Source organism: Hylobates moloch, unplaced genomic scaffold, assembly GCF_009828535.3.
Source record: "Hylobates moloch isolate HMO894 unplaced genomic scaffold, HMol_V3 SCAFFOLD_6, whole genome shotgun sequence".
NCBI classification, from domain to species: domain Eukaryota; kingdom Metazoa; phylum Chordata; class Mammalia; order Primates; family Hylobatidae; genus Hylobates; species Hylobates moloch.
Window position 1 is genome coordinate 79,129,731 of NW_026652281.1, and position 18,099 is coordinate 79,147,829.

At 46.3% G+C, this 18,099-nt stretch overlaps 1 protein-coding gene across 2 annotated transcripts in view; it reads right to left on the bottom strand.

Annotated features, from left to right (window-relative positions):
* Positions 1-18,099, bottom strand: part of GTF3C1 (general transcription factor IIIC subunit 1) — an 89,727-nt gene that overhangs the window by 71,116 nt on the left and 512 nt on the right. For both annotated transcript variants that reach the window (XM_032157185.2, XM_058440848.1), the window contains exons 2-5: positions 13,990-14,199; positions 6,810-6,986; positions 6,414-6,557; positions 1,928-2,024 (exon numbers count right to left, since the gene is read on the bottom strand). In XM_032157185.2, the coding sequence (XP_032013076.1) occupies positions 1,928-2,024; positions 6,414-6,557; positions 6,810-6,986; positions 13,990-14,199 (628 nt within the window). The remainder of the gene's footprint in view (positions 1-1,927; positions 2,025-6,413; positions 6,558-6,809; positions 6,987-13,989; positions 14,200-18,099) is intronic.

Genomic DNA, 18,099 nt, shown 5'->3' on the forward strand with positions numbered 1-18,099 from the left:
CAGCTCTTCTCTTTTCCCTCAAATGCCACTTTCCCTCTGTCTATGTGGGGAAAAGCCCAGCTCAACTGTGCTTTTGGCACAGCTCTTTGAGGCTTTCCCCAGTTCTCTAAAGAAAGCACTCCTTTCCCTCTACTGGCTCGGCTACATCCTTCCAGGTATGTGTTCACACGCCTGCCCTTCTGACTAGACAGCTCCACAACAGTGTGAGACCTGTCATCCTGGCTAACTTTCACCATCTTATTGTGGAACACAGTTCTAACTCAACATACACACTCCCTGAAGTATTTGTTCAATGAATAAGTGAAAGGCTGTCCAGTAACAGTCAAGGCTTGCTGCTAACACAGTCCACAGGGCTGACCTGAAACCTGACTAGCCCTGTCTCCCTGCCCCCAAGTGACTTGGTAGGAGAGAGGGTTTCAATCTCCAGAGTCTGCATGGGCTGGACAAGTAACATTAATCCACACGGTGGCCAGGTATTTGTTTATTAAGCTGGTAGGAAATTCCTTCGTTTCTGCCAGGCTTTCCTGAGAGGCCTTCTCCATCTATCTTTGATTTTCTACTCTGATAAACTCAGACACAGAGAAGCAAAACACTTCTCCCCTACTACAAACAGCAGTGCTCATGGAATGACAAATGGCCCTGCCTCCCTGCCTCGTGTCTGAGAGGTGACAGGAAGCAGGTGGACTGCGGGGGACCCAGCCAGTGCACAACTAGTTCCAGCTAACTGCTGTCAGGAGAGACGGCAGGCCCAGGCTTCTCATTTCTCGAGACAGACTGGAAACCTAGATTTTTATGGAAAGTCTCAATTTCTTAAAAAATGCTAGGTCAAATTTATTTTTAACAGACCAAGTCTGGCCCACAAGCCTCCAGACTGTAACCACTGCTTTAAAGAGGCTTAGGCAGGCAGTGAATCTAGCAATGCGAAGACACCTCCTCCCCCTGTGAACAATGAAATCAGAGAACTCCACCGATGCAACGCGGGGAAAGAACAAGGACTGTCCTGGTGCCTGCTGTCAGACTGAAGACCACTCATTAGGGGACTAACTACTAGTCACCAAAGAGCTTGACTTCAAATGTTCAGTTTTAAGTTCTGGTTTCACCTGCAGGGCAATCTTGTTTTCCTCCCATCTCTAACGTTGGCTCTTTCCTGACTTGTACTGAAACCTTCCAATCAGATTGGAAGCAGCTCCCCTCCGCCTTTCTCCCTCTCGCGCTCCCTTTGCCACAGCCTCTGCTCGGGGGCCCAAAGACGAAGCAGGTCAACAGCTGCCTTCCTCTCTGCGTCCTCTCCCCTCCCCCTCAGGACAGCCCCTCTGCTATTTCAGTACAAAACTACTGGGAACAAGATCATAAGCTTGATTACAGAAGTAAACCTAAATGCCACCTTTTCCTATTCCGTCTGAACTTTGATAATAGGTCCTAGAACGAACTCCAGGGGAAAAATGGAAGTCAGGCAAAAGCAAGAATTTAAATGAAGGACAAAGCATTCTCTCATTCTAAAAAAAAAAAGCTGGGCGCAGTGGCTCACGCCTGTAATCCCAGCACTTTGGGAAGCTGAGACAGAAGGATACTTGAGGTCGGGGTTCAAGACCAGCTTGGCCAACATGGTGAAACCCTGTCTCTAATAAAGATATGAAAATTAGCAGTGCGTGGTGGCGGGCACCTGTAATCCCAGCTACTCGGGAGGCTGAGGCAGGACAATCTCTTGAACCTGGGAGGCGAAGGCCGCAGTGAGCCGCTGTCGCACCACTGCACCCCAGCCAGGGCAACAAAGCAAGACTCCGTCTCAAAAAAGAAAAGAAAAAAACAACAAACAAAGGAAAATCTCATTTGCATCAAATCCAGAATAGGGCTTTGGGTTGCAATTCATTAATCTATGCCTGACAAGATCACACCCAGCCCCGCCCGTGGGAAACCCCAGGCTCACCAGCTCTTCCCTCAGCTTTCCCAGCGTCTCTATGTGGTTAGTCCGTGTGCTCAGCATGACCGAAAGCTTCTCCATGAGGATGTCGTATTTGCTCCTCCTGCAAGAAACACCGAGCAATTCGTTTTTCCAAATCTGTTGCTGAAGTCAATATTTACTGCCTGTTTCTTAAAGATGACAAAGCAAGACTTGACTTAATCATTTAACAATAAATAACAGAATCTTTTAGGTCTCATAGATCATCTAGCCCAACTCCTACCTTCTACAGGTGGAGAGACTGTGGCTGTGAGAGGTTCTGTCATGTCTAAGGCCACCTTTCTAGAGGCAATGTATAGACTAGATTCTAGGACTGAAACTTGCATGACATGATTCTGTAAAACACCTTTCATTTTTACAATACTTTTAAGTTTAGGAAGTATCACACATATCTTCTTACAAATCACTTGGTGAGGGGCCAGGCAAAATCCCAGCACTTTGGGAGGCCGAGGCAGGCCAATCGCTGGAGATCAGGAGTTCGAGACCAGCCTGGCCAACATGGTGAAACCCTATTTCTACTAAAAATACAAAAATTAGCCAGACGCGGTGGTGGGCGCCTGTAATCCCAGCTACTTGGGAGGCTGAGGCAGGAGAATTGCTTGAATCTGGGAGGTGGGGGTTGCAGTGAGCCGAGATCACACCACTGCATTCCAGCCTGGGTGACAGAGCGAGACTCCATCTCAAAGAAAAACAAAAAACAGATCACTTGGTGAGGAAGGATGGGAGTTATTCTACAAAGTTAACACGCTTTACTGAAGTTCAGGCTGGAGACACAAACCTAGGTCTTCTTCCTCTAAAACCAGTCCTCTCCTCACTCACTGGGATGCCACTCTGATTCTGAAGCTCCGGTTCCTGCTCCTGACTACACTGGCATGGCAGAGCCTACCTTCCCTCTCATTTCTACCGTGAAGCGGATGTCATGATCAATGCTTCCAAGCTAACGGCCAGCAAAGGAAGCCATTTAAAAACACTGAGGGCCCTTGACTGTGTAAGTCTAGGGGGAGCCCAGGGAGGGGTGCAGGGAGAAATCTTGTGGCCAGTTCGGCTGGACAAGCACAGCTTGGTTTGACTTACAGTCCTAGGGGGAGGGAGAGCACACGTATGGGATCCAGAGACTACACCCACTTCCCCATCTGTACTGCCTCTCAATGCATCAAAGAATAAATGGAGGGACAGACAGGTAATGCATATGAGCCACTCTGCATAGGAGGCACTGTGTCACAGCCATTTAATACAAGAGGCAACGGTGGTTCAAAGAGGTCAAGTGACTGCCCAGGTGAGGGGCAAAGATGGAAATACAGATCTTGACTTAATCCAGTGTTCTCTCTCCTACCCCACAGCTGCCACTCTGTGTTCTTGGGCTGAGCACAGGCTATACACAAGTGAAGAATCTGGTGAGACAGTTACTTAACCAATGGACAGTATGACCCAATTAAAATGTGAATTCATAAAAGATGCTGCTCTCTAATACTGTACAGTTGGCTCTTGGACAACATGGATTTGAACTGGCCGGGTCCACTTATACACAGATTTTTTTTTTCATATTTATTGAAAAAATATATTAGAAAATATATAAAAATATATTAGAATTTTTGGAGATTTGTGAGTTTGAGAAAACTCATAGACAAACTGTATAACGTTAGAAATACTGAAAAAATTAAGAAAAAGGTATGTCATTAATGCATAAAATATAGGTGGATACTAGTCTATTTTATCATTCATTACCATAAAATATACACAAATCTATTATAAAAAGTTAATCAAAACTTACGCAACCATTTACAGACCATACATGGTGCCATTTGCAGTGGAGGAAATGTAAACAAACATGAAGATGCAGGATGAAATCAAATCTGCATAAAATTAACTGTAATACACAGTGTACTACTGTTAATAACTTCGTAGCCACCTCCTGTTGTTATTGTGGCAAGCTTAAGTGTTGTGAGTATCGGCTTAAAAATGCCATATGATGGGCTGGATGTGATGGCTCACGCTTGTAATCCCAGCACTTTGGGAGGCCGAGGTGGGCGGATCACCTGAGGTCAGGAGTTTGAGACCAGCCTGACCAACATGGTGAAACCCCATCTTTACTAAAAATACAAAAAAATTAGCCAGGCGTGGTAGCACATGCTTGTAGTACCAGCTACTTGGGAGGCTGAAGCAGTAGAATTGCTTGAACCTGGGAGGCAAAGGTTGCAGTGAGCCGAGGTCGTGCCACTGTACTCCAGCCTAGGCAACTGAGTGAGACTGTCAAAAAAAAAAAAAAAATCTCATCTCTGTGTGAGTAGTTCCTCTCTAGTAAATTACTTGTTGCAGTAAAAAGTGATCTCTTCTGAGGTTGGGAGTTCAAGAACAGCTTGACCAACATGGAGAAACCCTGTCTCTACTCAAAACACAAAATTAGCTGGGCGCGGTGGCGCATCGCTTGATCCCTGGAGGCAGAGGTTGTGGTGAGCGGAGATCGCGCCATCGCACTCCAGCCTGGGCAACAAGAGTGAAACTCTGTCTCAAAAAAAAAAAAAAAGAAAAAGATGATCTCTTGCAGTTCTCACATATTTTTCCTCGTGTTTACTGCAATACCATAAACCTTGACTGACACCATGGGACCCACACAAAGTGCCACTAGTGATGCTGGAAACGCTTCCAAGAAGCAGAGAAAAGTCATGACATTTCAAGAAAAAGTTAAACTGCTTGACATGTACTGTAGAGTGAGGTCTGCAGCTGTGGCTGCCCACCATTTCAGACAATTTATCTTGTTAACAATGTAAACTTATGGTATCAATAAGTACAGTACAGTATTGTAAATGCATTTTCTTAATAACATTTTCTTTTCTCTAGTTTACTTTATTGCAATAATACAAGAACAGGCTATAACACATGGAACAAAATATGTGTTAACTAACTTTATATTATTGGTAAGGCTTCTGATCAACAGTAGGCTATTAGTAGTTAAGTTTTTGGGGAGTCAAAAGTTATGTGTAGCTGGACACGGTGGCTGACGCCTGTAATCCCAGCACTTTGGGAGGCCAAGGCGGGTGGATCACTTGAGGTCAGGAGTTCGAGACCAGCCTGGGCAACATGGCAAAACCCTATTAAACTCTACAAAAAATACGAAAATTAGCCGGGTATGGTGGCAGGTGCCTGTAGTCCCAGCTACTCGGGAGGCTGAGGCAGAAGAATGGCTTAAATCTGGGAGGCGGACATTTGACAGAGGTGCAGCAACGATGATTTTCACCCCTGGAGATCCGCAGTCAACAGTCTACGCACATGTGTCGAGCACTTTCTTTGGCCCAACCCATGTGCACTGTAAACTTTAACATTTATGTGTAATCATTCCCCCCACTTTTGGAGGATGCACCTCCCCTCCCCACTATCCCTCATTGCTGCCTACCTCCACTCCAGAGAGCTGCTGGCCAGGTACTGAGGGGCTCAGGGCTTCCTCAGCTAAGGGCTGCTCTTCCCGGGCCTTCACCAGCTTGACCTTTTCCCATTCTGGCTTCTGCCCCTCCCACAAAAAAGGGCATGAGGTTGTGCAGTGACGGCTGAGACCTCTGCAGAGTGGTGAAACTTTTCTGTCCCTCATTCCGATGCCAGGTAATTAGTCACCCCAATGGCAAGGATGAAGAAGTCAGAGATAACCTACTCACTCCCCTAGTCTCCCTGGTCCTCAGAAGGGAATGTGCACATTTTACCAGTTTGCTATATCATCTGGACAACAATATCCCGCTAAAATAGCAATATCACACATTGATTGCTACCGCTTAGCAGAACCTCGCCATCTCGTCTATATAGGTTATTATGGTTGAGTGCTGCAAAACATCCAATGTGAAACTGACATAATTCAACTACAATTCTGCCACCACAACAAATCAAATCTGACTTACTTTTATTTTTACATCTCCCCAAAATGTCACCAAAATGTTAATGGTTCCTATTGTTAGCTGTGAAGTTATAGATTTATTTTTCCTTCTTTTCTGTATAGTTTCCTGGTTTTCTAAACAAGCAGGACTTATTTTCACAAAAAAACAGATAACAAATATCATTTTTTAAAAAGCTATAGTCATATTCTAATTTGGCTTCTATTATTATTTTTTTAAGAGACAGGGTCTCACTCTGTCACCCAGGCTGGAGTATAGCAGTGCAATCATGGCTCACTGCAGCCTCAAATTCCTGGGCTCAAGCGATCCCCCTACCTCAGCCTCCTGAGTAGTTGGGACTACAGGTGTGCACCACCAGGCCCAGCTAATTTTTTATTTTTATAAAGACGCCATCTTGGTATATTGCCCAGGCTGGTCTGGAACTCTTGGCCTCAAGCAGTTCTCCCACCTCAGCCTCCCAAAGGGCTATGATTACAGGTATGAGCCACTGTACCCAGCTGCCCCTACAATTTTTAAAGCATACTACACATGGCTGCAACTGAAAAACCTAATGTTTTGATCACTACAAACCATACCTGTCCACATGAAACCGGTTCAGTAGGAGGAGGATTGAGTGTTGCTGGGCTCCAGTGGGTAATCGGATCACATGGGACTGCATTGTAATTAGCCCGTTTTTGTTCAAAATTTTTCTGTGATAGTGCAGTTTCCCAGCATCAACCCTGGAGGAGAAGAGGAGCCATGTCATTTGCTTTGCTGGTAGCTTTATCAATGTATAGAGTCTCTCACTTGGACATAAACACCAGAGACACAAACCTCCTGTCCAGCCAACCTAAGAAAACAGTCACTGTGAGACCACGGCCTTGAAACAAAAAGCCATGCCTCAGGGAAGACACCGCAGCAGGCCCCTGCATTTGGGGTTCAGGGTGCAATGACGTATAATTTAAAGCAGAGAAGCAAATCCTCCCACTTACTTGAAAGCAGTGGTGTGAAGGTCTCGCTGGAGCTCCCCTTGCCACCTGGACCGGCCTAGCCGTTCCAGGATGCAGTAGGAGAAGTCAGGCAGCTTCAGGTCCGGATCCCCCTCCTGGCCTATCAAGGCCCTGTACCGCATGGCCTGGGAGGCAACGATGATCAGTTTCTTCCCCCACCTGCAAATCAGAAACAATCGCATGAAGAATTAAGTTTAACTGATTTTAGGAAAACTGAGATAAGAAAAAGAAATGTGCAGAATCCTCATTTTCTGCTTCTTCTAGGAGTTCACAAGACCCCAAAATTAAGTTAAGCAAGTTTTCAGTCTTAGAAGTGTAGTGTGCTAAAAAAGACAATAATAATAATAATAATAATAATAATAATAATAATAATAATAATAAAAGTAGTGTAGTGTGCTGAAGGAACAGAGCCAATCTTATTTCCTTGCTGAAAGCCCTTCAGGGCTCGCCAAGGCACTCAGGCCAAATCCAACTCCTCATCCCGCTTCTCCTGGAAAGCTCTCCAGGGCCCAGCCCTCCCTGCCTTGCTTATCTCATCCTCCACAGCTCTGCCCCTCACCCACAGGAGGCTTCCTGTTCCTAAGACAAGCCTCAGGGGTGCTGCCCTTGCTGTTTCCTCGGCCTGGCTGCTTTTCCTCCAGGTCTTTAGGTGACTGATTTCTTCTCATCATTCAGGTCACAGCTCAGTTGTCAACTCCGCAGGCCTTCCAGAAAATGCCAACTAGAGTTCCAGCCCCACCCCCACCATTTCCATATTCTTCACAGCACTTAGCACTCTTAGAAATGACTACACACACACACACACACACACACACACACACACACACACACACTTTTTCTTTTCTTTTGCCAACTTTCTTGTCAGTTTTCCTCATTCAAATATAAGAGCAGGCACATTGTCAACCTGTTCACCAGGACATCCCTAGTGCCTAGAATAATGAATTTGGGTGGTAACAGGGGCTCCGTGTATATTTGTTAAGTAAATGAACTAGCCCAGTGAGCTGGACTGATAAAACAATCTTCAGAGTCAAAAGCACTGAACGGTGCAATCAGTGGACCTGCAGTTTCATTTTGGCTTCACTGCTGAAGGCCAGACCTTGCACAAATCATTAGTTCCTTCTTCTAAATTGACAAGTGAGAAAGAATGCACCAAAAGAGGCCAAAAGCACTTCCTAGCAAAAGGCATGTGAGGACAGCCCAAGTGAGAAGACTCATTTCTGTGCTGACGCCTAACAGTCTTTACTGTGCATTCCCCATCGCTGATGATGGAGACTCCACCACAGTGCCTGGCCTGCTCAATCTAACTGACATCTTGAGCAAATTGACCTGCTCCATTCACCCACTCTCAGAATCCAAGCCCTGGCCCTGCAGCTGGGAGATCCCACAAGGATGTGCGCCGGGGAACCCATCCCTCACTCGCTCCTTGGCATCAAGTTACTCAACTGGAGAAGACTGAAGTTTGAATGTGTCCCCTGAAAGTTCACGTGTTAGAAACCTAATTTCCATTGTAACAGTATTAAGAGGAAGAATCTTTAAGAGGTGATTAGGCCATGAGAGTTCTGTTCTGCCCTCTTGAATACATTAATGCTTTTATCGTGGGAGTGGGTTAGTTATCTCGGGAGTGGGACGTCCTTGCCAGATGCTGGTGCCATGCTCTTGGACTTCCCAGCCCCTTGAACCATGAACCAAACAGACTTCTGTTCTTTATAAATTACCCAGTTTGTGGTATTCTGTTATATCAGCAGGAAATGGCCTAAGGTAGAGGACTCCCTTTTCCCAGATGAAGAAGTCACCAAGGGTCCACATATAAAAGCTCACAGGCTACCAATTCTGTTCATTGGGAGCCAACATCCACTCTTCTCAGCCCTAGTATTTGCAGATGCCTGGTCACGAGGTCCTTCTGCAGCCACACCACTCAACTCAGTCTGACAGTTTTCTTTCCTTCTTCCCCACACCAGATTACTTTATTTTTACCACTAAGTAGGCACGAAGAAAAAAAGAGGCTGTTTTAACTTAACTGCATCTTTCTTCACATTGTTTGACACCTGAAATTAGTATTTTGCCTAAGTCACAGAAGCCCATATAGTGCATCTTCAAAAAGAATGTTACGTTGTGAATACACAGACAGAAAGTCCACTTTATATATCCGAATTTCACAAACTTAGGACCTATGCTCTTTTGTTCCCAAAATAGGCTCATTAAATTAAATTATAAGAGGTCAGCTGGGGGAAAAAAAAGTTGGAAAACAGGGCACTGGTTTGCTGCTTTTAAAACATCATTACTCTGACTAGTTTACTATCCTTCACTGTCATGATCCCAATGTTTCTGTTAATTATTGTGAATTAGCTGATTCGATGACCCCCGCTAGTTTTAATTTGCTGACTATGGTCATCTTATAGGTTATCAAATGCCAATGAAGTACCATGCAAAGTACACCAGGATACCAAGACAAATAAAAACAGTTTCTACCTTCAAGGAGCTCACAGGCTACTGAAGGAGAAAAAAATTTAAAATGAATAATTCTAGTATGAGGTCATAACTTCTCTCACAGAAAGAGGCTCTAGTTGTTGAGGCTATAAAATGGCATAGATGAGGAGCCCTAATTCAAATATGTGTGTATAAACAAGAGTGTGTGCACAGGGATTAGGGAAAACCCCACAAAGAGTGACTCTTTTTGTTTTTTTGAGACAAAGTTTCCTGTTGCCCAGGCTGGAGTACAGTGACGCGATCTCAGCTCACTGCAACCTCTGCCTCCAGAGCTCAAGTGATTCTCCTGCCTCAGCCTCCCGAGTAGCTGGGATTACAGACACTTGCCACCGTGCCAGGCTAATTTTTGTATTTTTAGTAGAGATGGGGTTTTGCCATCTTGGCCAGGCTGGTCTTGAACTCCTGGCCTCAAGTGACCCACCCCCGCCTTGGCCTCCCAAAGTGCTGGGATTACAGGTGTGAGCCACTGTACCAGGAGGCAAGGAGGTGACTCTTGTATTAGCAGTGAGCTGGGTGGATGAGAGAGTGAAGGGGAAGGACGCAGAAGCTGCACGGTTACAGAGGCATGAAGAAGCATGTCTGCTCCTGGAGGTAAGAGGTGCAGCACGGCTACAAAGTCTGGAGTGTGGTAGCCAGCTAGAAAGCAGAAGGAAGGAAAGCTTGAGAGGCCAGCAGCGTCTACATCCCCAATGGCCCTCTGATGCCATGCTGGGGAGTTCAGATTCTGTAACATGGGTCAGGGGTTACAACTTCAAACATGTATTTCTAGAAGCCAGCTTTGTGCCAGGCATATTATAGAACTGAGAGATATAGCAGTGAACAAGAAGGATAGAGTCCCTGCCTTTGAGCAATGTATAATCTAGTGAGGAAATGGTGACATAAACAAACACTTAAAACCATTTTTGGTGCCATAAAGAGTACTATGATGGTGTCTGGGCAATGGGGGACACTTCCAGAGGAGTCAGGTTGAAGCCTGAATGATGTGGCGATGTGAAGATTTGTGGGCAGAATATTCTTGGCAGAAGGAACAGCACAAGGATTGCCTTGAGACAGAAAGGAGCCCAGCATGTTGAGGCTGAAGTGCAGTGCAGAGTGAAGAAACTGAGGTCGGAGCACTGGGTGAGCAGAGGCACAATCACATAGAGCCTGTTGGGACCCGATCAGGAGGGCAGGGAGCACACACGAACACAACCTCACGGTGTGTGGAACCGGGTGGTACGTGGCCAGCTGAGGGGAACTCTGGCCTATATCATCCTGTAAAAAATTGGTCTCAGTGCAGCTAGATCTTGTGTTTTTTCAGGAAAAGCTAGAAATCCAGGTTTTTAAATGTTAGCAATGAAATAAAATTAAAAACCAAACAGAATACCATGCTGGGCACACAAAGCTCAGCTGTGGGCAGATTTGGTCAGTTTGAAACCTCTGCCTAGTGTGGTCAGGGTACATCCCATCACATTGGGGCCTAGGAGAGTCCCACGTTTATGGCTTGTACAGCCACGTGCATGAGAGTACATCTGACCAGAATAAAGAACGAGAAAAGGCAGTACTATGGTTTGGAAGAGGCTTGTCCACACCAAAACTCATGTTGAAGTTTAACTACCAGTATGCTGGGTACAGTGGCTCATGCCTGTAATCCCAGCAGTTTGGGAGGCCAAGGTGGGCAGATCACCTGAGGTCAGGAGTTCAAGACCAGTCTGGCCAACACGGTGAAACCCCATCTCTACTAAAAATACAAAAATTAGCCGGGCATGGTGGCAGGTGCCTGTAAACCCAGTTACTCAGGAGGCTAAGGCAGGAGAATCGCTTTAACCTGGGAGGCGGAGGTTGCAGTGAGCCAACATTGTGCCATTGGACTCCAGCCTGGGTGACAAGAGCAAAACTCCACCTCAAAAAGGAAAAAAAAAAAAAGTTTAATCCCCAGTGCAGCAGCATTGGGAGGTGAGGCCTAGTAGGTGTTTGGGTAGTGGGGGATGGATTCCTCATAAATAGATTAATGCCACCTGGAGAAGAGAATGAGTCTCCTTCTCCTGGGAATGGATTGGCTCCAGTGAGAGTGAGTTGATGTAAAGCAAGGATGTCCTCCAGGTTTTGCCCCTCTGCACATGTTCACTGTCCCTTGGACCCTCCACCATGTTATGAGGCAGCACGAAAGTCTTGCCAGAAGCCAGTGCCATGCCCTTGAGCATCCCAGCCTGCAGCACTATGAATTAAATAAGCCTCTTTTCTTTGTAAATTACCCAACCTCAGGTATTCTGTTCTAGCAACACACAACACACTAAGATAGGAAGAGAAGGCAGGTTTGGGGTGAAGGAGAGTGATGATCACACTGGTATGCATGGCAGATTATTGGAATAACACATATTCCGCTTGGGAGAGAGGTCTGGGACTAGACAGAGAGTCTTTAGAAGCAGTTAACGTGTCTTTTTTTTTTTTTTTTTTTTTTTTTTTTTAAGAGATAGTGTCGACCAGGTATGGTGGCTCACGCCTGTAATCTCGACACTTTGGGAGGCCAAGGTGGGTGGATCACCTGAGGTCAGGTGTTCGAGACCAGCCTAGCCAAGATGGTGAAACCACATCTCTACTAAAAATACAAAAATAAGCTGGGCGTGGTAGCATGCACCTGTAATCCCAGCTACTCGGGAGGCTGAGGCAGGAGAATCGCTTGAACCTGAGAGGCTGAGGTTGCAGTAAGCGGAGATCATGCCACTGCACTCCAGCCTAGGTGACAAAGCAAGACTCTGTCTCAAAAATAAATAAATAAATAAAAAGAAATCAGGTCACGCTGTATTGTACAGACTGGAATGTGGTGGTGCAATCATAACTCACTGAAGCCTCGAACTCCTGGGCTCAAGCAATCCGCCCATCTCAGTCTCCCAAGTAGCTAGGACTACAGAGTGTGCCACCATGCCCAGCTAGTTTTTTGTTTTTTAATTTTTTGTAGTAATGGGGTCTTGCTATATTGCCCAGGCTAGTCTTTAACTCCTGGCCTCAAGCAATCCTCCTGCCTTGGCCTCCCAAAGTGCTTGGATTACTGCTCAGCCCACCAGCCAACATTTAAGTGCTGGAAGGAAGTAGGTGAATTCACAAATAAGCTGGTGAGGAACAGCAAGGAAAGGAGAAAAACAAAATAAGGCAGGAAGCCACTGGCACAAAAGCTTTGAGTCCTTAATAGTGTAGCAGGGTCAAGGAGATTAGGGGCCTAACAGTGTTCATGGCCCCATGGGATCTTAGAGGATAAAATTGTGAAGTGATAAAGTCAGGAACCAGGATTGCAGTGGGCAAAGAAGTGAAGGGGAGGTGAAGAGGGAGAAAGAGTGAATGGGGCTGATTCATCTAAGAAGCATGGCTGCAGAGTCAAAGAGACAGCCAGTTACAAGTGGTTTGAGGTCAAGAGAAGGTTCTGCTGTGAGATGGGTGAACTGTGTTCATGTGGTGAGGGGAAAGCTTCAGTAGAAATCAAGGACAGACAGGGGGCAGTGGCTCACACTCGTAATCCCAGCAATTTAGGAGGCTGGGGTGGGAGGATTGCTTGAGACCAGAAGTTTGAGACCAGCCTGAGCAACATGGCAAGACCCTATCTCCACAAAAAGTAAAACTTAGCCAGGTGTGGTGGTATGCGCCTGTGGTCCCAGCTACACAGGTGGGAGGTGGGAAGATCACCTGAGCCCAGGAGGTCAAGGCTGCAATAAGCTGTGATCATACCACTGCACTCCAGCCTGGGCAACAGAGTGAGACTCTGTCTCAAAAAAAAAAAAAGAAAAAGAAAATCAAGGAGAAAGATGAGCTAACTGAGAGGTGGAAAAGAGCAGGGGTAGAGGGAGCTGCGCTGGGGGATGGGAGGAGGAGGAAGGGATGCATCCAGATCACAGCCTTAGACAGGGCCACCATTTCTCACCTCCTCCGAGACGAGAGTAGACAGGGAAGAAATGTGGAAAAGTCTGCAAGTCAAGAAAGAAGGTGGAAGTTAGCAGAGTTCACATTGCCCTGAAAAGTAGGAAGGAAGGAAGGCAGGAATGGAGTTAGGTGCTTGAAAAAAAATGATCATTTGGATTAGACACTCTGGGGAATTGGGATACTGACTGAGGATTCACAAGAGAACGGCTTGGCAGCACAGGACCCAGCTAGGAAGAGAGAAAGGGCACCATTCAAGTGTTCGAGGACTGTGAGCACAAAGGAAAGAGAAAGGCAGGACCCCTGACCCCAGTGAAGAAGGCAAATGAAGGCCAAGAACTGGCTTAGTGCAGGGCTAGTTAACTCTGACAGACTCCAAGGTTGTAGGCCAGATCCAAGTGCTCTGACTACACATTCAAAGCACTCAGATTCCCAGGAATTTCTTTTTTTCCTTTTTTTTTTTGTAGACAGGGTCTGACTCTGTTGCCTAGGCTGAAGTGCAGTGGCATGACCTCGGCTCATTGCAGCCTGCCTCCGCTTCCTGAGTTCAAGTGATTCTCATGCCTCAGCCACTACAGTAGCTGGGATTATGGGTGTGTGCCACCACACCCGGCTAATTTTTGTATTTTTAGTAGAAACAGCGTTTTGCCATGTTGGCCGAGCTGGTCTTGAACTCCTGGCCTTAAGTGATCCACCTGCCTCGGCCTCTTAAAGTGCTGGGATTACAGGCGTGAGCCACTGTACCCAGCCAGATTCCCAGGAATTTCTGATGGTGCAAAATAGTTACCTGTCAAAGGCTTCCACCATTGTACAGCGAGGCTGCAAGGACTTGGTTCTGATGTCATTGGTAATGTTTTTCCTCTCCTTAAAGTAGCGGCATGAGCCCTGGATGCCATCCTTATTCTCTAAGATCATATGAATGGGGTAGACGTCCTCCAAAGCCACCGGGTCCCTCCTAGACTCCAAAATTCCAGTTTCCAAATCAATTTCTTCATACCTAAGGAGAAAAACACAAATATCAAAGCCCAACTCAGCTTCAGATATAATGCGTGCTTGGCTGTGTTCTTTTGACAACCTCCAGCCGAGATCAGAGAGAAGTGAGATCACTCAGTTTTCCTGCCCTATAAATGCAGATAATCTTGACAAGCAGGTTCCTGCCTTTCTATCCCACAGAACGCAGACCTTTCCAGGACTCCCCAGACTATTCCAGAAGCTGGGTGCTGGGACCTAAACCTCTTTATTGGCCAAGTCATGGGCTTTTGTTTCCCTCCAAATCTGGTACTCAGTCTCCAAACCACCAAGTTGGACGAAATGATTCAAGGCTTTCCTCCTCTTTTTTGAGATGGAGTTTTGATCTTGTTGCCCAGGCTAGAGTCCAATGGCATGATCTTGGCTCACTGCAATCTTCACTTCCCGGGTTCAAGCAATTCTCTTGCCTCAGCCTCCCAAGGAGCTGGGATTACAGGCGTGTGCCATCACGCCCAGCTAATTTTGTATTTTTAGTAGAGATGAGGTTTCACCATGTTGGTCAGGCTGGTCTCGAACTCCTGACCTTGGTGATCTGCCTGCCTCAACTTCCCAAAGTGCTGAGATTACAGGTGGGAGCCACCACAAGTGGCCAAAGCTTTCCTCCCTTTAAGATCTCATCTTTCCATCTCTCCTTAGTTATCTCTCTAATATCCTAATCCATTTTCATGGTTTGCATTACCGCCTGCATGTTAACAAGTCTCACCTTTGAATTCTCAGTCCTTTTTCTCCAAATACAGATCCTATGTCTTCAATTGTCTATTAAACGCCTCCCATTCCAAATATGATTGCCTCTCCTCAGCTCCAATTAAGTCCCTTCTTTCCCTTCTTACTACCGCTTTCTTCCATGTGCCTCTTACAACACCATGAAGACATTTTTCATTTGTGCTTCTTTCATGCAATTAGCCAAGCTTGTCAAGTTTTCTTTTTTTTTGAAAAAAAAAAAAAAATACATATATATATATATATATGTGTATATATATATAATTTTTTTTTCCTCACTATGTTGCCCAGATTGGTCTTGAACTACTAGGCTTGAGTAATCTGCCCACCTCGGCCTTGCAAAGTGCTAGGATTACAGGTGTGAGCCACCTTGCCTGGCTGCTTATCAAGTTTTATTTTGAAATCTCACTCACATCCTACACTAGTCTAATTGCAGCTAAATCCCATGTACATGTTTCAGCCCTTTCCTTCCTTGCCCCCTCTGTGTTATCTGTACTATTTAACCCTCCATTCCTTTTTTTTAAAGGGACTTGAGTTTTGATCTTGTCACCCAGGCTGGAGTGCAGCGGCGCAATCTCGGCTCACTGCAACCTCCGCCTCCTGGGTTCAAGCGATTCTCCTGCCTCAGCCTCCCTAGTAGCTGGGATCACAGGCACCTGCCACCACACCCAGCTAATTTTTGTATTTTTAGTAGAGAGAGGGTTTCACGATGTTGGCCAAATGATCCACCCACCTCGGCCTCCCAAAGTGTTGGGATTACAGGCGTGAGGCACTGCACCCAGCCCAACCCTCCATTCTTAAATCATCCTGTCTCCACCCAAACTTCCAGAACACCACTCTGACCTGACTGTCCTCTACCTCTCCAGCCACACTGCCTCAGTCTTCTTTTGAAAGTCCCTCACCCTCCATCCAGCCTTGAAATGTATGTGCACTGCAGGGCTATGTCTCAAGACCTCCAACCACACTACACTCTCTCTTAGGGCTGATCTTAGCCAGCTGCTTTAATTACCAGCTGCTAGGAATGACTCACAGATGTCTAGCTCAGTCCCACCCTCTGGCCTGCTTTCACTCCCACGAAGCCAGATGTTTACTAATTAAGACTCTTCACTTGGACAACTCAAAAGAACCTGAAGCTGAATGTGTCACATATCTCTTCAGCAAAGTCCCCACCTCCCCCAGACTCAACCCCCACGCTGTTCTTCCGTGTTCCCTGCCTCAGAGATGAGAATCAGGGTTTGCTCAGGTGCCCAAACAGCAGCCTACTATGTCTTGACTGCCTGTGCTCTTCATCCCCACACCCACCAATGGTAAGCCAGACCACGACTAGATTACTAAAAATCTCTCAACTTTACTCTTTGCCACTAGTCTGACCCTCTCTTCAGTGACTTCTCACTGTCCTTTTGATAAAGGATAAGCTTTTTTTTTTGAGATGGATTCTCCCTCTGTCACCCAGGCTGGAGTGCAGTGGCACAATCTTGGCTCACTGCAGCCTCCACCTAGCTGGGATTTCAGGCGTCCACCACCACGTCCGGCTAATTTTTGTATTTTTAGTAGACATGGGGTTTCACCATGTTGGCCGGACTGGTCTTGAATTCCTGACCTCAAGTGATCCGCCCACCTCTGCCTCTCGAAGTGCTAGGATTACAGGCTGATAAACTCTTTAAGTAGGTTAAAAGACTTGATTCCAGTCCAATTTGGCTAAGGGCAGAGTAAATTCTGAACTCAGACCTTCCTCAAAGTCTGGGTTCTTCCCTTGCTAGTTGACCTTTAGCATGCCACTTGACCCCTCAAGGCCTCGATTTTCTCCTCAGGAAAATGGGGAGAATATTACCCATCTCCTAAGGTTTCTGAAAAATTAAATAACATGTTGTATTAAGGATCTTAGCACAGTCCTAGCTATTCCTCATTCCCTACCTCCAATTCCACACTTCAGCCACTTACTTCACATTTGCTGTTCTCTGTCCGACAGTCCTCTTTGCCAACTGGCTGCCTAAACCCAACCTTTAAGCTTTGTCTTGAACATTATTTTATTTTATTTTTGAGACGGAGTCTCACTCTGTCACCCAGGCTGGAGTGCAATGGCTCAATCTCAGCTCACTGCAACCTCTGCCTCCCAGGTTCACAAGTGATTCTCCTGCCTCAGCCTCCTGAGTAGCTGGGATTACAGACATGCGCCACCACACCAGGCTACTTTTCGTATTTTTAGTAGAGATGGGGTTTCACCATGTTGGTCAGGCGGGTCTTGAACTGCTGATCTTGTGACCTATCCACCTCAGCCTCCCAAAGTGCTGGGATTACAGGCATGAGCTGCCGCACCCGGCCTGTCTTGGACATTATTACCTCTTGGAACCTCCCCTGACCCTCACAATATGGCTTAAGAGCACAGATGCTGGAAATGGCCTGGGTTCAAATCAAATCTTAGTCACTTATTGCCCCCAGAACCTTAGGTTACATAATCCCTCTCTGTGCCTCAGTTTCTTCCTCTGTAAAATGAGGAAGATAACAGCACCTACCTCATAGGTGAGGATCAAATGAATTTAATCTCCTGTTTAGAGGAGTTTAATCAAGTGAGGATCAAGTAAGTTTAAGCCCCTAAGCTTCTAGAATAGGTTCTTAGAACAGCAATGTGGCTGGGCGCCTTGGCTCACGCCTGTAATCAGGGAGGCCGAGATGTGAAGATTGTCTGAGGTCAGGAGTTCGCGACCAGCCTGGCCAACATGATGACACCCCATATCTACTAAAAATGCAAAAATTAGCCGGGCGTGGTGGAACATGCCTGTAATTCCAGTTACTCAGGAGGCTGAGGCACGAGAATCGCTTGAACCTGGGAGGCGGACGGAGGTTGCAGTGGGCCGAGATCGCGCCACTGCACTCCAGCCTGGGCCACAGAGAGAGACTCTATCTCAAAAAAGAAAAAAAAGAACAGCACCTCACCCATAAAGTCCCTGATAAAAGTCAGCTTTTAGCATTATCGCTAATTGTCCTGATACGCAGATCTCGAGTTGCCCTAGGCTATCTGCACCAAATGAATATTCCTTGAGGGTCTGTTGCTCTCAAGAGTCTCCAGTCTGGCTCTAAAGTGTCTTCCTGCTCCAATCCTATCCTCCAAGGTAAAGGAAACATTATTTTAAGCCTGAAGAATATCCCC